At 55.6% G+C, this 18,526-nt stretch overlaps 1 protein-coding gene across 16 annotated transcripts in view; it reads left to right on the top strand.

Annotated features, from left to right (window-relative positions):
* Positions 1-18,526, top strand: part of LOC124084007 (leukocyte immunoglobulin-like receptor subfamily A member 6) — a 54,806-nt gene that overhangs the window by 30,345 nt on the left and 5,935 nt on the right. For 2 of the 16 annotated variants that reach the window (XM_058574681.1, XM_058574680.1), the window contains 3 exons: positions 2,175-2,471; positions 2,738-3,040; positions 3,338-3,388. In XM_058574681.1, coding sequence (XP_058430664.1) covers positions 2,175-2,471; positions 2,738-3,040; positions 3,338-3,388 — 651 coding nt within the window. The other 14 variants (XR_006848993.2, XR_009225581.1, XM_046430774.2 and 11 more) reach the window with 13 other exon arrangements.

Here is an 18,526-nt window from a genome sequence, read left to right on the forward strand (position 1 = left end):
CAGCCCTCCTTTGTATCTTACCTAGAGACAAGGAATCACTAGCTAGCTCAGGGCCTTGCTGAGTTGCTGGAGGCTGCCTTTGAACGTGTCATCCTCCTGCCTCAGCCTCCGAGCTGCTGGGGTTACAGGAGTGCCCCAAGTTCCTGGTCTTCAGTATTCCACATCCACGCCCTCCAACAGGGCTCCCTGTGAACACATTGGCCACGTAGACTAAAATTAGGGAGGACTAACTACCTGGAGGTAATTCAGCTCCTTGGCCCCCTGAGCCCTGGTCAAGACTCTGAAGCCTCCTGGGGCTGCAGCCTGTCCAGCAAGGCAGGGAGACTGGCCATCCTGGGTCATGGTGCAGGGCGAGACACCGTCTCCTTGCCCGTGACCTAGGTCTCCTACAAGAGACTCCAGGTGGTGACAGTGTCCACCTCCATGGCAAGATGACGTGGTCTTCTGGGAGGTGGTGATGAGCAGAGGCCCTCCTGGATCCTGCCCTGGCCACCCCCTGCAGCTACCTGCCCCAGCGACGTCCCCCACGCTGTGTCCTCCCATGCCCACGTGTCTCAGACCACGTCCCCTGGGGAAGCGCACATCTCCCTCACACAGGGGTGGCTGACTCAAGTGTGGCCTGGGGCCTGGCCTGGCTGGGCAGCATTGAGGTCGGTATGGAAGGGCCTCAGGGTCAGGGGGACCTCAGCTCTGGCTGAGATGTCTCCAAGGGCAGAATCCCCCTGAGCCCTGCCCTGGAAAAACCAGAGTCAGGGCAAGGAGGGCCCACCCCATCCGGTGGGTGCTCAGCTCTGGGGACCGGGGAGCAGCAGCAGCCCCTGCTTACCACTTCCGTGCTGTCTGACCTGCAGGGCCTGCACTCTCCTCTCTGGACGCTGGAGTCTTCAGAGCAGGCGGCATGAGGTCCACCCTGCCTGTCCTCCTGTGCCTCGGTCAGTGTTGGTTGGAGGGAGGGACACAGGCTGGGTGGGGAGGGTCCCAGGTGCCTGTTCACAGAGAGCCCTCAGGTCTTAGTCTCATATGATACCAAATGGCTGCTGTGACCACAAGGAACAATAATCCTCCCCAACACTGAGATGCCAGCTCCTCACGGGGACCTCTCTTCCAGGGCTGAGTCTGCAACAGAGCCCCCGGGGGTCTTCAGGTGAGTGCCCTGCTAGCCGCCCACGTCCTGCCCAGGCTCAGCCCCTGGGGTCTCAGGAGAGAAGAGAGCAGCCTGGGCGGAGGGTGGTGACAAGGTAGGGCAGTGGGACCTGGGGTAGGGACAGGCCAGGACCCAGCCTCTGGTTTTCTTGCAGGGATCCTCCCCAAGCCCACCCTCTGGGCTGAGCCAGGCCCTGTCATCCACCAGGGGAGGGCAGTTACCATCTCTTGTCAGGGGACACAGATGGCCCAGAAGTACTGTCTCATTAAAGAAAGAAGCTTGAGGCCCACATGCAAACGTGCTTCGATGGACCCAAAGAACAAGGCCAAGTTCCAAATCCCCACCATGAGTGAGCTCCATGTGGGGAAATACCAGTGCTACTATCTCAGCCCTGCTGGGTGGTCAGAGCACAGTGACCCCCTGGAACTGGTGGTGACAGGTGAGAGGACACTCAGGGGTCCCTGCCCCAGGCTCTGCCCTCAGGGAGGGGGTCTGCTCCCAGGTGTCCCTCTCACAGCCCAGCTGGGGGTGGTGTGGGAGGAGGGAGCCATGAACACCTGCCTCCTTCTCTCCTAGGAACCTATAGCAAACCCAGGCTCTCAGCCCTGCCCAGCCCTGTGGTGACCTCACGAGGGAAGGTGACCCTCCAGTGTGGCTCATGGCAGGGATATGGCAGGTTTGTTCTTGCCAAGGAAGGAGGACACCACCTCACCTGGACCCAGGACTCACAGCGACACCCCAGTGGGCAGGTCCAGGCCCAGTTCCCAGTGGGGCCTATTAACCCCAGCCACAGGTGGACATTCACATGCTACGGCTATTTCAGGAGCAAACCCCAGGTGTGGTCAGGACCCAGTGACCCACTAGAGCTGCTGGTCTCAGGTAAGGTATTCCCATTTTTCACTCCATCATTTTCTGAGGCTGTGACATTGCAGGTAGAGTCCCAGGAGTGAGTTGGTGACTTGCAGAGAGGACGGGGGGAGGCAGGGGGTTGGCAGGATCCAGCCCTCAGCCCAGACTCCTCTTCCTCCAGGGGTGTCCAGGAAGCCCTCCCTCCTGACCCAGCAGGGCCCTGTCCTGGCCCCTGGAGAGACCCTGACCCTCCAGTGTCACTCAGACATCACCTATGACAGATTCGCTCTGTCCAAGGAGGGGGCACAGGACCTCCCCCAGCGCCCTGCCCAGCAGCCCCAGGCTGGGCTCTCTCAGGCCGACTTCCTGCTGGGCCCTGTGAGCAGCTCCCACGGGGGTCAGTACAGGTGCTACGGTGGACACAGCCTCTCCTCTGAGTGGTCGGCCCCCAGTGACCCCCTGGACATCCTGGTCTCAGGTGAGGAGCCCAGAGGGTGCAGTCAGGGACCCAGACTCTGCACAGCCCTGTTGGGGAGCCCCAGGAGGTGATGGCCAGGGTGAGGTGGGGTCTCAGGAGGGAGAGAGACAGGGAGGGGCAGAGAGGACAGAGGCAGGGGGACACAGGGACAGGAAGAATCAGAGACAATGAGACAGACAGAGAGCACAGGGTCCTCAGAGAGAGGCCCTGGGAGGTCTCAACTCAGAACAAGCTGGGGCCACCCTCACCCTCCTTCCTCTCTCTAGGACAGCTCCCTGGCACACCCTCCCTCTCAGTGCAGCCTGGTCCCACAGTGTCCTCAGGGGAGAACGTGACCCTGCTGTGTCAGTCACGTGTCAAGATGGACACTTTCCTCCTGTGCAAGGAGGGGACAGCTGATCCCCCCCTGCGTCTGAGAGCAGAGTACCGAGCCCCATGGTACCAGGCAGAGTTCTCCATGAGAGCTGTGACCCCAGCCCTCGGGGGGACCTACAGGTGCTATGGCTCTCACAGCTCATCCCCCTACCTGCTGTCACGGCCCAGTGCCCCCCTGGACCTGGTGGTCTCAGGTGAGTGACCCTGACCCCATCCTCTGTGAGCTCAAGGATTCCCTCAGGGCCCTGCCCAGGACAGCTCTGGGTGGGATGGGAGTGAGGGGCCCTAGGGAGGGTCGGCCAGTGGGACTCACCCCCCAGAGAGGGGCCACCGAGGTCCTCCAGCCTGTGCACCCACCCACCACTGGAATCAGGAAGGTGCAGGTGGGCACAGGAGGGTCCTGGGGAAGTCAGGCAGGTGTAGGAGGATGGGCAGAGACAGTCCCCAGGGGCAGCCTGAACCCCTCACCCTCCTGTTCTCCCCATTCCCAGGACCCTCTGGGGGACCCAGCCCCCCACCCTCAGGACCCAGGTCACCAGCTGGTGAGTCTCAGGGGCCTCTGTGCAGACAGTGTCCTGCATTCATGGGCAACCAAGAATCACTCTGAGCTACAAAGTCCAATTACAAACTCAGCCAAGCTGAGTCCAGGGCACTGCAGAGAATGGTCAGGGACCCCAGGCCCTGGGGCTCAGGGCTGGGAGGTGTGAGGGGGAGGTCCAGGCAGAGGAGACTCTGGGCCCAGCCTGGGGAGGAGCAGCCAGCTGAAGTGGGGGGCAGGCAGCCCAGCCCTCACCTCCCACCCTCCCCAGGAGGCCCTGAGGACCAGCCCCTCAGCCCCACGGACCCAGGACCCCAGAGTGGTGAGTGAGGGGCTCTGGTGGGAGGTGGGTCCAGGGCAGGGGCTGAGCTGAGGGGGAGCAGCCCCCTCTGGAGATGCTGATGGGGACCAGCCCCTCCCGTCTGGGCCTCGGTTTCTCCCAGGGCAGAGGAGAGGCCTGGTCCTGACCTTCAAGTGCCTCTCAGGGCTGACCTTGGCTGTGCCCTGCTGGAAGAGGGGCCTCCAGGGAAGCCTCCAGGACCTGAATCTGCAGGGCTCTGTCCCCTCTGTGCAGTGACAGTGACACTGAGCAGGGGAGGGGCTCAGGGCCATCGGGGTGTCAGGCTCTTTCCCTCCAGCTCAGGGCTGAGCTCTGGTGGAGAGAAGGAGACTGGGAGTCAGACTCCCCCAGTTCAGGCCCCGCTCTGCTGCTTCCTGCTGGGTGACTGGGCAGGGGACCCCTCTCTGAGCCTCAGTTTCCTCATCTGTGCCTGGGGAGTGGGTGGCAGGGCCATGGTGCCTGAGTGACAGGGCTGGAGGTGACAGGTGGAAAGACCAGCAGGGTGGCACACAGTAGGTGCTCAGGTAAGCAGCGTGGCTCCTCGTCCACACCTGTGCCCAGGACTGGGAAGGAGTCTGAAGATTCTGGTGGGGGTCTCGGTTCCCCTCCTCCTGCTGCTCCTCTTCCTCCTCCTGGGACACCAGTGTCGGGGACAATGCAGGAAGGCAGGTGAGTGGGGAGGGGGAGACGTGGTGGCGTCCCAGGGGAATTAGCCAGTTGTGCTCAGGGCACACAGATGGGAAGCCCTGGTTGTCACCCTGAGCAGCAGGACCACCCAGGAGGCCCAGCAAGAGCCCGTGGTGGCCCCACAGGTCTGCCTTCTTCTCGTCACACAGGGCTCAGCACTGCTGTCACCTCCCCAGAGGCCACCCAAGGCCACCAGGTGACCCGTCCTCTCCCCCGCCCTCCTCTCTGTGCCCGCTGCCCTCCTCTCTCCTCCCAGCTGATTGTGCTGATGGGCTCTGGTCGGCCTCCTGCCCTGAGGCCTGGGCGCTGGCCTTTCTCCTCTGCCTCCTCCCCTGCTGAGCTCACGGCCCCTGCTCCTGAGTAGGAGGTGGACCTGGCCACAGCCCTGCCCTGCACTGGCCCCTCCCAGCCACACAGATGGCCGACTCCTGGGGGTTTGCTGTTGGCAAGGCTCTACTCGGGGCTGGGGACAGCAGCAGCAAACACAGTCTGGTGCTCAGACACAGGACAGCCCCGGGACAGACAGACGGGGCAGAGGCAGACAGGCGTGGGGAGACCGGGCAGGGAGAGGGCTGTGAACCCAGGACAGAGACAGGTGGGCGGAGGGCCATGGGCAGGAGCAGGAGGGGTAACTGGACAGTCAAGGAGGGTTCCCTGGGGAGGACCCTGGCCAGAGCCCTCACCACAGGGACAGGCCTGAGAGCATCTCAGGAAGAGGGTCCTGCCAAGGGAGCAGCACTGTGAGGCCAGTGGGCACAGGCTGACCTGTCCAGCAGGCACGAGTCCAGGTGGCTGCAGGTGATGCATGAGGAGCAGCTGTGACAGGTGGCAGGGGCCGATGTGGGCAGGGGTTAGTCCTGCAGGTGCCTCTGCTCTGGCAGAGCCTGAGAAGCCCCTGGAAGTTCTGCTGGGCGTGGAGAGCTGACTGCTGGCTGCAGGTCCCTCCAGCTCCCTGTGGGAGGTGAGGGGCACAGCCAGAGTGGACTCAGGAATCGCCTGCCTCTGTCCCCTCCACAGAGCCCTGCAGATGAAGACCCCTGGGGTGTCACCTATGCTGAGGTGTCACACTCTAGATAGGGGCGAGGAGGAATGTCACCTTTGTCACCTGAGTCAGGGCCATTCCTGGTCATGAAGGACACACCAGAGGGAGAGGATAGCCTGCAGGAATGCCAGGTGGGTCTTGTCCCCTCCAGGCCCCAGGCTCCCCAGCCAGCAGCCTCACACCTGTCACCACTCTGCCCTCACTCCAGGTGGCTGCATCTGAATCCTCCCAATTTGTAACCTACGCCCAGCTGAAGGACCTCAAGCTCAGAGAGGGGACAGCCACTGCTCCTTCCTTCAATGGATTGGAGCCTCCCTCTGAGCCCAACATCTATACCACCCTGGCCTTCCACTAGCCCAGGACACCACTCAGATCCCACCCTGCAAGACAGGGACATGGGGACCTCAGCAGGCACTAGACAGCCCATGGACACACAGCTAGGAGTCACGGCCAGCCTGGGGCCTGACATGCAGGGCCAGGAGCATCTGAGACCTGCTGGAAGTCACCTGATTCCCAGCACAATAACTGGTACCAGTCCATGTGCCACATTTAGACACTTCATTCTCTAAATAACCAAAGGGCAAGAGGGAAAAATCACAAGCCAAATGTGCCAATATGTGATGGGAAAACTACCAAAGTCATGATGGGCAAGAAACAAAGCACCTTTAGATCAAAAAAACTTTCAATAAAATTTAAGGACAGGACAGTGCCCGGGTTCTCACGCTCTGTCCCTGAGAGTGTAGGTGAGCTCAGCCGAGGGGACTCAGTGTGCAGCTCCTCACCCTCCCGCTGCCCCACCCCGCAGAACACAAAGGTCTGCATTCACATGGCCACGTGCACCATGTGTGCAAGCACTTTGCACTCGAGCAAAGTTATGGAGCAACCCTGGGTGTCCATCTACAGACGAATGGAACAGAACACTGTGGAGTATGTACAGGGTGGGTTACTCACCATATAAACATGACATCATGCCATTTGCAGGAAAGTGGATGCATGGGAAGAGCATCACATTAAGTGATAAAAGACTCAGAAAAACAAGTGCATGTTCTCACTCAAATTAGGAAGGTAGAGGGGAAAAGGGGGGGAAAATTACATCAAAAATGACTAAGGGAGGTACACGCCTCTGTGATCCCAGAGGCCCAGGAAGATGGCAGTTCAAAGTCAGCCTCCGCCACTTAGTGAGGCCCTAGCAACTTAGCAAGACCCTGTGTCTGAATAAAAACTGAAAAGGGCTGGGGACATGTCTCAGTGGTGAAGCACCTGGGTTCAGTTCCTGTTACCACACTAACCTACACATAGACACCCCCACACACATACACACGCACACCCTGGAGCAAGGGAGCCCCGTGAGGTGGGGGACAGGATGGGGAACGGGGGAGAAGGGGCGGTCGTGGTCAGTGAAACCCAACCAGGAGTGTCCTGTGCATGTCCTGACCAACTCACCACACTGCACACCTGATAGGCACCCAGGTACAGAAAGAACAGGAGGATGGGAAATCAATGAGTTAAGTTGGCACCACCCAACAGAGCCAGGGAGTCTTTGAGAATGGCAGAAAGAAGGAAATAAGAACCATATCAAACAATGATGATTTGGGGAAATACCTAAACAACGTAAATGTATAAAATTGGCCCTCGAAGCCCAGTGAACTGCAGGTCCCTTACAACAGGGGTCAAGGGCACCACAACACGCAGGGAACACGGAGCAGCAGCCCTTCCAGCGGCTCAGGGCACCCAGGGCCAGGCTGCAGCCAGGACCCACCTGACATGTTGCAGCAGGGAGAGGACAGACGGACCTCGGCGGGGACCTCAGCCGGGACCTCAGCCGGGACCTTAGATGGCAGGTGCTGCTGGACACACAGGGGACCCTACACTGCAGGAGATGTCCAGGAGCAGCACAGGGTCCCATGGACAGGGTGGAGCAGATGGCATGAACCACAGCCACTGCCCCAGGAGAAGGGCTTCACGCCTCTCATGCAGGTCCTGCACCCTTGTCCAGGAGGGCAGCTGTCCACGTGGCAGGAAGAGACACACAGGATGCACGTCATTGGGAGGAGCAGGGGCCGTGTTCAACGTCCCCTCTGGGAGCTGCTCCTGGGCTGCACCAGGTCCCCACACCCTGGCTGGCTGCAGACACGCAGGAGGCTCTGGCCTCTGTGCTGGTGTTCACTCAGCTCTAGGGGCAGAGGACGGCCACTGTCACTGGGTGTAAATCAGGGGCCAGGCAGACCTGCCCCTCCTGGCTGCTCCCTCCCAGGTTCAGTGCTGGAGATGCAGCCTGCCTGCTCCTCAGGCCCCTCCGCCACGGGGTGACATACGGGCTCTTTGGCATTTTGTAACCGACACACAATGAGTTCAGCTCTCTGGGGGACACTGTGAGGGTCCAGGCACGCTCACCCTGAGCAGTGATGAATCAGGTGTGAGGTCACCTGGGGCAGACACTCACCCCTGCTTTGTAAACCCTCGTGATCTTCTCCCCTGTGCTGAGGTCTGGGGACATTGTTGTCGGCTCCGGCTGCCCTGCTGGGCAGTGGGACAGAACCCCCCTCCTGCTCTGTCCAGCCGGCACTGTAGGATCCTCAAATGTCCCTGGACTCCCTTTGCCCCATGGTGTGTCCCCACTGTGTCCTCTGTACAGACAAATCGTCCCGCCCTGAAGTCAGAGGCACACTAAGGGTGGCCTTTAGAGCAGCGTGTGACCCATGAAGTGAGGGGCTCCAACCCAGCCACAGGCCCTGGACACTCTGTGGCTGCCACTAGAGCAGAGAGCAGATGTGACCAGGTGGTGTCCCAAGCTCATGGTCACTGTGAGGCTCACTGTCTCCCCAGGTTGATAGGATCCTGTCCTGAGAAAGGGTCATCGAGACCAAGGAAGCCAGCTTGTGGAGGTGAAGCACGGAGTCCCCAAGCATGTCACTGCAGCCATGGTGACAGGCCACCCTACATGACTCCACCCACTACCATGTGCAGTCGACACCACAGACGGGCACTGGACTAAAGCATCCCCAGCACCATCAGCAGGGACAGCGCTGGCCCTGCTGTCACCTCCATGCTGGAACCCTGCTGTGCCACTGAGTGCCTCACACACCCGCCAGGCTGGCCCCTGGGTGACCCTGTGTGAGCAGCCCGCTGCAGTCCTGGGCAGGGTGAGCACCTGCTCCTTCTCTGCTGCGTGGGGTCCTCCAGTAGAGGCCACAGACCCGCAGGCAGTGGCTTTGGCAGAGAGACCAGCACATGGGTCACAGGAAGACTGGGTGGTCCCTAGAACACAGGGCGATGGCCGTCCCTACAGACTGCACAGTCATGGAGCCAGGGTCCATGTGGTCGTGGGCAGGGTGGGCGGGAACACTGCTGCCGACTCCAGGGGGCTCAGTGACCGCCCCCACAGTTCTGATGGAGTTTAAAACAAGGAACTAGACAGGTCAACACCCAGGGGAAAGTCGCCGTCCACAGGTAGATGTCACTCACGACCATCTTTGGGGCAACGTCGGGTTGCTCTTGTGTTGGTCGAGGCCACCTGCCACCATCCACCTCGACTTTGAGACTGCACAGGCCTGAGGGACCTGGGGAAGTGGGACCAGCGTCTCTGCTCCATGGAGCCCCAGGTCCCCTGGGCCTGCTCTTGTTCTGAAGGCAGCTCTTCCCAGCTCCCCCTCCAGGAGGCCTTCCCCGGGATTCCAGGTGTGTCCAAAAGGACAGACCTCATCTCACCGTTTACCTAAACAGAAGAGGAGCCATCTGCTTCTCAACCGCCCATCATCACCACTTGCAGGAGACCCACAGGAACCTGTGCCTCAGGGACCCCGTGGTCCCCTGTGAGATGCACCTGGACCAGCACCACAGGATGAGCCTCTGCCACACACACTTGGGACAGGCCAGCGGGCTCTGGGATGGTGCCTTGGGGTCAAGGTTGGCACACAGCTCAAGGGACAGGAGCCCTGGGGCCTCAGACCCAGGCAGCAGGCATCCAGGCCCAGGCCCTGCCCAGGAGCCTCTGTGGGTCTCCACACTAAGGTGGGAGGGGGAGAGAGCCCACAGGTGAGGCCCACCTGATGGTGCTGCTGTGTCAGCCTGGGGTCTGCTCCGGCCAGATCCTCCCTGGGGACAGTCGGAATTCCCTGGGGGGGGTCACTGACTCCTCAGGTCCAGGTGAGGAGCCCAGTGGCTGGAAGAGGGTAGATGACAAGGCCACTCTGCCCCAGGGGGTGCAGGAAACAGGTCCCCAGTTAGCCCAGGGTCCTACTGAAGGGACATGTGACTAAACCAATCAGGGTCACTCCTTGTGAATCTGGGCTGACTACATAAAGACATAGACACAGAAAATACATTTTTCTTTGGGTTCAGTGACCGTTCCTCAGCCACAGCTCCCACAAGGAGGCAAGGCAGGCAAGAAGGAGAGGGCACACCTCGAACCCAGGTTTTACTACTGGGGAGCCAATCCACGGAACATTCTATCCAAAAAAGGGAAAAGGGTAGGGTTACACAGATAGGTGGGTGTAATTCACCCCATCAGGTGACGCCCACCCGCAGAGCTGCACCTTTCTTATGGGAGCAGAGGTAGAGTCCTATTGCACTTCGATGGGTGCAATACCATTTCAGTTCCTCTTTACTCAGGACTTAAAGGTGGGTGCACAGCTCCTGACCAGTGCACCCCCAACATCCTCCTGTTTCCAGTCAAGATTGCGTTCTCGGGAGAAGGAACAGGAAGTCGGCCACACCAACCAAGCACAGGAAGGAAGTGTGGCTGCCAAGGGGGGAGGCACACAACGTGAGCCCCACCCTCCAGCCAGGCACTGGGTCCTGCCCAGGACTGAGGCCGATGAGGGCAAGACAGACTCCTGCTACCCACCATGGCCATCCCTGAGCAGTGAGCACCAGCTGAGCACAGTCCAAGCAGGGCTACCAGACCAACTGGTCTACGGGACCAACCAGCAGAGTTCACCAGCTGTGTGCAGTGGCCCTGAGGCATGCAGGGTGGACCACAAAGGGAGTGGCCCTGGGGCAAGGGTGGAATATTGCAGGGACCCAAGTCCCTATATTCTGTTGGACCTGCGGTGAATGAGCATCTAACGTGTCATATTCAGAGAGGTCTGGATGCAATGTCATCTGTGAGACCAGCAAGTCACCTGGAGGCCACTTCCTTCCCTGGAACACACTCCAGCAGGAGACAGCAGCAAATCCTGCTCCCTGAGGATGAAGCCTGAGCTGAGTGTGGGTGGGTGGGGCCCACAGCTGCCCTGGGCAAGGACTCCAACATCTGCTCCATCGACATGGAGCATCCCCTCACTCACTTCAGGGGAAGGACTCCCAGCCACCCATGAAGTCCACAGGGAAGTGAGAACATGAACCTGGGATGCACTGGGGAAGGCTGATATGGGGATACCTACAACAGCAACCAGGTGCTGACGGTGGCCCATGAGCACAGGAAGGTGCCCTTAGAATGGATGGAGCAACAGTCTGAGCAGGCAGCTCTGAGGCCCAGGGCCAGCCTCCATTCACAAGGCCCTGGATTCTATCCCCCAGCACCAGAAAACAGGTAGGTTGGAGCAAATATGTACAGTCTGGGTGCCTTCTCCTGGTTTAGAAGATGTAGATACAGGTGAACATAGAGACATTCATTCTTAGGGTTTGAATAATTTTGTTATTTTTTTCCCTGAGTAGGATCCATGAAGAATGAAATGAGCATCCAGCGTCACCAGGCACTCAGATCACCAAATAGCCAAGACTTTTTAAAAAAGAACCTCTCCATGACACATTGTGATTTAAATGCCTAACATACAGGAAACACATACTATTTTAAAAGTTTCAAAAGTAAAAATGTCAGTTTACATTTAGAGGCAACCCTGTCAGAATTACTTCCAATCTCTTAGCACAAATCCTAAAAATCCAGGGGGACTTTGAATCATGTGTCCCAAATCCTGAAAGAAAATAATGGCCAACAACTATTGCTCTATCCAGAAACGTCATCCTTCAGAATCAAATAAGAAATGAAAACCTCCCAAGAGAAGTGGAACTAAAAGAATCCATGACTACTAAAATGGCACTATAGAAAATACTTGTAAAAATATTTAACTCAAAAGAAATAAAAAAAACCACAGAGCTCACAAACAGGTAAACCTCATCTGAAGAGTAACTAAGCAACCCACAATAAAAAATTAAAAAAAAAAAAAAGAGTAACTAAGCAAATGAGAAACAAGACCAACATAGACATTAAAGATAAATCAAAATGGTGGGAATTAATAACATATCTCTATAGTCACATTGAATGTAAATGGTCTCAACTTTCCCATTAAATGACTTAGATTGGAAGAATGGATTAAAAAACAAGACCCAACTATATTTTAAGCTTAGTTAAAATATCAGGATCTCTGGGATGAAAAGACACCTTTAATTTATTTCTCTTGTGCTTTCTTCCCTCACTTCAGAGATATTTACAAGTGCACCACTTAATTTTGAAACAGTTGACGTCGGGGTGGGGTTCTATATACCTCAAGGTGAGTGAGTTCTAATATAATAAATCATGCAGGAGACATAGTCTACAAGATTTCAAACATTAAAAAAAGTAAGGAAATGCTTTGTATATTGACTATTACTTAAGTGCAGGTCAGAACTGATCAAATTGCAAACTTAAAATGTGCACATTTTATTGTACTTCAATTGTACCTCTATAAAGCTATGAGAAAAATTTTTTTAAAAAAATCAACCTTTTACAGGGCTGGGATTGTGGCTCAGCGGTAGAGCGCTCGCGTAGCATGGGCAGGACCCAGGTTCCATCCTCAGCACCACATAGAAATAAAAGCATTGGGGCTGGGGATGTGGCTCAAGCAGTAGCGCACTCACCTGGCATGCACGGGGCGCTGGGTTAGATCCTCTACACCACATAAAAATAAAATAAAGATATTGTGTCCACCTAAAATACTAACTAAATAAATTAAATAAATGCATTGTGTTGTGTCCATCCACACCTAAAAAATAAATATTTAAAAAAAATCAACCTTTGGCGGGGGTGAGGGGCTGGGGTGGTGGCTCAGCGGTAGAGCGCTTGCCTAGCATGTGTGAGGCACTGGGTTCGATTCTCAGCACCACATACAGGGTCCATCAACAACTAAAAAATATATTTAAAAATTTTTTCAACCTTTCCAAACACCTACAGAAATCATATAAATATGGAGATTGAAGAATACACCTTTGAACAATGAATGGATGATAGAAGAAAAAGGGAGAAATTCAAAAATTTTAGAATCAAATAAGAACATCCATACAACATTCCAGACCCTTAGGCCACTAGGAAGATGATTCTAAGACAAAAGTTCATGGCTGTGATGGCCACAGAAGAAAATCAGAAAGTCAGCAAATAAACTACCTAGTCATTCATCTCAAGACCCTTGACTCCCAAGGACAAATTAATTCCAAAGCAAGTAGAAAGAGGGAAATGATCATGATCAGAGCTGAATTTTAAAAAATTTAGAATTAAAAAACAATACAAAGAGCCAGGAGAGGTGGCACACGCCTGTAAATCCCAGCGGCTCTGGAGACTGAGACAAGAGGATCACAAGTTCACAGCCAGCCTCAGCAAAAGTGAGGTCCTAAGCAGCTCAGTGAGCCCCTGTCTCTAAATAAAATACAAAATAGGGCTGGGGGTGTGGCTCAGGGCTTGAGTGCCCCTGAGTTCAATTCCTGGTACCAAAAAATAATAATAATGATACGAAAGACCCATGAAATGAAGAGTCACTTGTCCCTAAACATAAACAAGATGGATGAGACCTTAGTTAACACTAAACAAAAGAAAAAGAGACAAGTCCCAAATTTTTAAAAAATAGAGATAAAAAAAGAAATTACCACAGATATTCAGAGGATCATTAGGGACTGTTTTGAAGATTTATGCTCCAATAAACTGGAAAACCTAGAAGAAATGGATCTCTTTCTAGTCAAATTTGACCTGCCAATGTTGAATCATAGAAAACCTAAACAGACCCATAACTAGTAACAAGATAGAAGCAGAAGTAAAAGGATTTCCAACAAAGAAATCCACAGGATAAATTCCCAACTGAGTTCTAGAAGACCTTTAAGAAAGAACTGATTTCAATGCTCCTCAAATTATTTTGTGAACCAGAAAGGGATGGAGCACTTCCAAATTTATTCTATAGCCAATATCACACTCCTATCAAAACCAGATAAAACACATCAAGGAAAGTAAACTATAGATGACTATTGCTCATGAACTTAGATGCAAAAGTTCTTAGTAAAATATTGGCAAATTATATTCCAGAACATATTAAGAAGAACATGTATCGTGACCAAATTTGTTTTATCCCAGGAATGCAAGGATGATTTAATACATTCAAATTAATGAATGTAATTTACCAAATCATAGAATTAAGAAAAAAATCACTTAGTCGTCTCAAGAGTTGCAGAGAGAGCCTTTGAGAAAATTCTGCACCCATTCATAATAAAATCACTGTCGGAGCCAGGTGCAGTGCCACATACCTGTACTCCCAACAGCTAGAGAGGCTGAGGCAGGAGGATCACAAACTCAAAGCCAGACTCAGCAAAAGTAAGGCACTAAGCAACTCAGGGAGACCCCGTTTCTAAACAAAATACAAAATAGGGCTGGGATGTGGGTCAGTGGTCGAGTGCCCCTGAGTCCAATCCCCAATACCCACACCCCCTCCCCGCAAAAAAAAAAAAAAAAAAAAAAAACCTGTCCCATTCAAATAAGCTGAAGAAAAAAATAGGAATAAAACTACCCAAGGTGGTGAAAGGCCTCCACAGTGAAAACCATAGGACACTGAGTAAATAAACTGAAGAAGAAGAAGAAGGTGGAGTCTTCCCATGTCGTGGAGAGCCAGAACTGATGTTGTTAAATGGCCACCACCAAAAACAATACGCAAATCCACTGCACTCCCCACCAAATTCCAGTGACTCTGTTAAACAATGAAAAAAAGTCTTAAAATGTGTTTGGAAGAATAGAAGACCCACAACAGTCAAAGCAATTAAAGCAAAAAAAGCAGTGTTAGCGGGATCACATACCTGAGCTCACCTTACACCAGAGAGCTACAGGACAGAGCCGCATGGCCCTGACATAGCACAGTCCCAGGGCCACAGGGACAGGAGAGGGGACACGGAGACAGCCACATGCTCCTAGCCATCTGGTGCTCAGCACAGGTGCCAGCCTACATGGGAGGAAAGACAGCCTGCAGCAACGGGGCTGCCACAACAGGAAACCCCAGTAGAAGAATGACACTAGGCCCTTGTCACTCACCCTGCCTCGGAATTAGACCAGAAATGTGCGACTCACAGAGGAAGACCTCTGTCTACCCTGCAGCACACAGGACGGCCTCGGCCTTCTCCGTGGAAGTTGAAGACTCGGGAACAATGTCAAGACTTAGTAAATGGATGGATCAGATTAAACAGCTTCGCAGGACAGGAAGCTATTAAATGTGAAGAGAGAACCAGGGAGTGGGGGAGACCCTTGCCAGCTGCTCTTCTGACAAAAGTTAACATCCAGAAGACATAGAGAGCTCAAAAACTTAACAGGGAAAAAAAGCCAATGAATCAGCAAATGAACCAATCATTTCTCAAAAGAAGAAATAGAAATGGCAACAAACACATGAAAACACACTCAACACCATTACCAGATAAGGAGAAGGGAATTAAAACTGCACTGAGATTCCATCCCCACCAGGCAGAATGCCCGTCATCAGGAATAGATGACACTAAGTGCTGGGGGGTTGCAGAAAAGGAGCACTCTACCCCCCAGGTGGGCTGGATCAGCACAGCCACCATGGAAACCGTGTGGAGGTTCCTCCAAAGACGAGGTGTGGACCCCCTGCACCCCAGCTGTGCCACCCTCGGTGTCTGTCCTGAAGAGTTCAGGTCGTCTTACTGCAGAGAGACACACACACCCTGTTGACAGCAGCACACCTCCCAGGAGCCAGGCTGTGGAACCAGCCCTGGTGTGATCCGTGGGTGACTGGATAAAGAGAACGCGGGGTCCACACAGTGGAGTTCTACTCACATTAAGAAGAAGGACACATGGTGTTTTCAGGAAAATGGATGAAACTAGAGACCATTGTGTAAAGTGAAATAAGACAAACTCAGAAGGTCAAGGGTGGCGTGTTTTCTCTTATAAGTGGAAGCCAGAGAGGGAAAGGAAAAGAATGGTGGGGGGTCTCCTGGAAATCAGATAGGTCAGCAGAGGAGAGGACGGGGCCAGGAGGAGGGAGGAGGGACAGAAAGGGGAAACACGGGTGGCAATGGTGAGTCACGTGCTGCGTTGTGTGCATGTGTGAATGTGGAACTGCACACCCACCATGCGTACAACGACCGTGCACCAACAGGGAATGTGGGAAACCAAGTTCTACTGCACACTGTCTTCGAGAGATTCCCTTGATCTGGTGTTTTGTTTTGTTTTGTTTATTTTTTCTTTTCTTTGTTCATTTATTTCTCAGACTGAGTCTCCCTATCTTGCCTGGCCGTCCTTGAACTCCTGGGCTCCAGCGATCCTCCCCCTCTCCCTCCCACACAGCCGGGACTGCAGGTCCTGCCACTGGGCACACCTCGGCAATCACACTTCAGCTCAGGGACACACAGAGGCTGACGGAGAGCACGGAGGAGAATGTTCTGTGCCAACAGGAACCGAGAGAGAGAGTGGGGGAAACTCCAGTCACATCAGCAAAACAGACGGCACCTCAACAGGCACCTTAAGACCCAGAGAGGGACATTAACAGTGATGAAAACGCCAACCATCACCCTCCTGGGACCATTAGGGACACACTTCCACCCACGAAGCACTCAGATGAACAAGAGAAACAGCTGGGTGCAGTGTCCACTCCTGTGGTCCCAGCACCCGGGAGGCTGAGCAGGAGGACGGCAGGTTCCAGGGCAGCCTGGGCAACTTAGTGACCCCTAAGCAACTCAGTGAGAAAAAGGTAAGAAGTGCTGGGGACGTGGCTCAGTGGTGACGCATCCCTGCGATCAATCCCTGTACCAAGATGATGATGATGATGATAATAATAATAATAATAATGATTCAGGCAGATGGGCAGGGGAAAGCTGAGAAGGGCAGTAACTGGAGATGGCCACGTCCCACTTTAATGCTGGACACCACATCCAGGCAGGACATCCAGGACCAAACAGGACAGGAGGACGGGAACCCCAGAGAGCAAGTGGGCTGCGAGAAGGAGCCCAGCCAACCTCGGGCACAGCCAGGACCCCGCAGGGCGCATCTCGGCAGGTGGCAGGACAGTCCCCACAAACCTAAGAGACCAAAGCCCCGTCAGGTGTCTGTTCAGGCCTCAGTGGTGTGAAACTAGGAACCGGTCCTGAGAGGGAACCAGAGCATCCCCAAGGCTGGAGGGGAGACCGTGCCTCCTGGAACATCCTTGGGACAAAGAGGACACTGAAAGGGGATCAGAAAGCACTTCAAGACAAACAAAATGGCAACAGGACACATCAGAACCATTGGGATGAAGCTGGGTGGAAGGTCACTGTCAGCAGGCTGGACCCTGGTTCTGCCCCAGCAGGGGGTGGGGGAGAGAGAGGAGAAGAGGGGAGGGGAGAGGTGGGGAGGGGGGCAGAGGGGGAGTGGGGGGGAGGGAGGACAGGAGAGGGAGGTGCAGAGGGAGGCTGGGCGCTGCCCTGGGCCCCAGGGGAGCTGAGCCACCCAGGCCTGGCTGGAACCTGCCACCCTCCCGGGGCCCGGAGCCCACTCCCACCCCACCTAGAGCAGGGGCCTCCTCCTCCGTGACCCCTTGTTGATCTGAGACCCAGAGGACCCTTCCATGTGGCTCCTTCTCCATTTGGGGACCTTCCGAGTCCCCTTTCTGCGGATGAGGAGAGGAGCTGCAGATGGCAGACATTAAGGGACAGTCTCTGAACTCTCAGAGCACAAGGGGCCTCCCTGGGACCACACAAGTCCAGCTCCCACCTCTCCTGGCCCAAACCCAGGCTGCCCTGCCCTGGAGGAGAAGCCGGCTGAGCCTGTCCACATGCAGGCCCTGCTGACCCCACGCTCCCAGCCGTGAGGGGCAGACAAGAGCTCCACACAGACAGCAGTGGCTGCGGGACCAGAGTCCCTGCTCAGGAGGACAGGGCAGTGGAGATGAGCTGGCACTGAGGGCAAGAGCCTGGCCCAGGAGGAGCGTTCGGCCCCAGGAGACAGGGGCTCCCCTGGGCAGGAAGGCCTCAGCTTCCTCCCCAGGGAGATGTGGGTTCCGCTGCTAAGGAGGGGGGCCGTGAAGGGGACCATGAGCAGGGGAACCCAAACCAGCTACAGCAGGAGCCCCCAGGTCCTTCCCTGGCCCCTGTGTCCCTCTGTCCCCCACACGAGCTCCAGCTGGCTCACAGCCAGGTGCTCAGGGTCTGCTGCTCTGCGTCCACCTGCAGCAGGAACCTGCACCTTCCCCAGAGCACCTCCAGGGCTGGGAGACGACTGGCCCAGCAAGGACCAGAACCCTGTGCCCAGGACGGGCTGAGGGAGCCCCGGGGAGGCCCTGGGAGGAGGACCAGCCCCGGGTCACCCTCACCTGGAAGGGGCCGGCTCAGGAGGGCACCAGGGAGTTTGTGCTGCGTCCTGGCCCTGGAGGGACGAGGACAGGTCAGGCAGACAGCAGAAGGGGTGAGGGGGCAGCACTGCTGTCTGAGCCGCCTGCAGGGGGCCCAGGCCCTCCCCACCCAGTCCTGGGGACAAGAGCCAGGCTCTGGGGGGGCAGTTCCCCTTCCTGTGAGCAGCTGATGTGACAGCCCTATGACAGGCAGAACCCGGCCTCCAAGTGGCCACGCCCTGTGTGTGTCTGTCCTCCAGCTCTCTGACCTCTCCATCTGGACCCTGGGACCACGGGGAGGACACACCATGACCCCCACCCTCACGGCCCTGCTCTGCCTGGGTGAGATGTGACGGAGGGAGGGGACACCCTGTTCTGGGAGGTCAGCCCACAGCCAGGCCCTGGCCATCAGGAGACCCAGGGCCCAGGAGGCTGTGGGGGGACAGGGCCTGCTCAGGCCTCAGGGGCTCCCCTCTCACAGGAACTCTCTTCCAGGGCTGAGTCTGGGCCCCGGGACCCGAGGGCAGGCAG

Source organism: Marmota monax, unplaced genomic scaffold (assembly GCF_021218885.2).
Source record: "Marmota monax isolate L192 unplaced genomic scaffold, Marmota_monax_Labrador192_F-V1.1 WCK01_AAM20220418_F8-fsc00215, whole genome shotgun sequence".
Classification (NCBI taxonomy): domain Eukaryota; kingdom Metazoa; phylum Chordata; class Mammalia; order Rodentia; family Sciuridae; genus Marmota; species Marmota monax.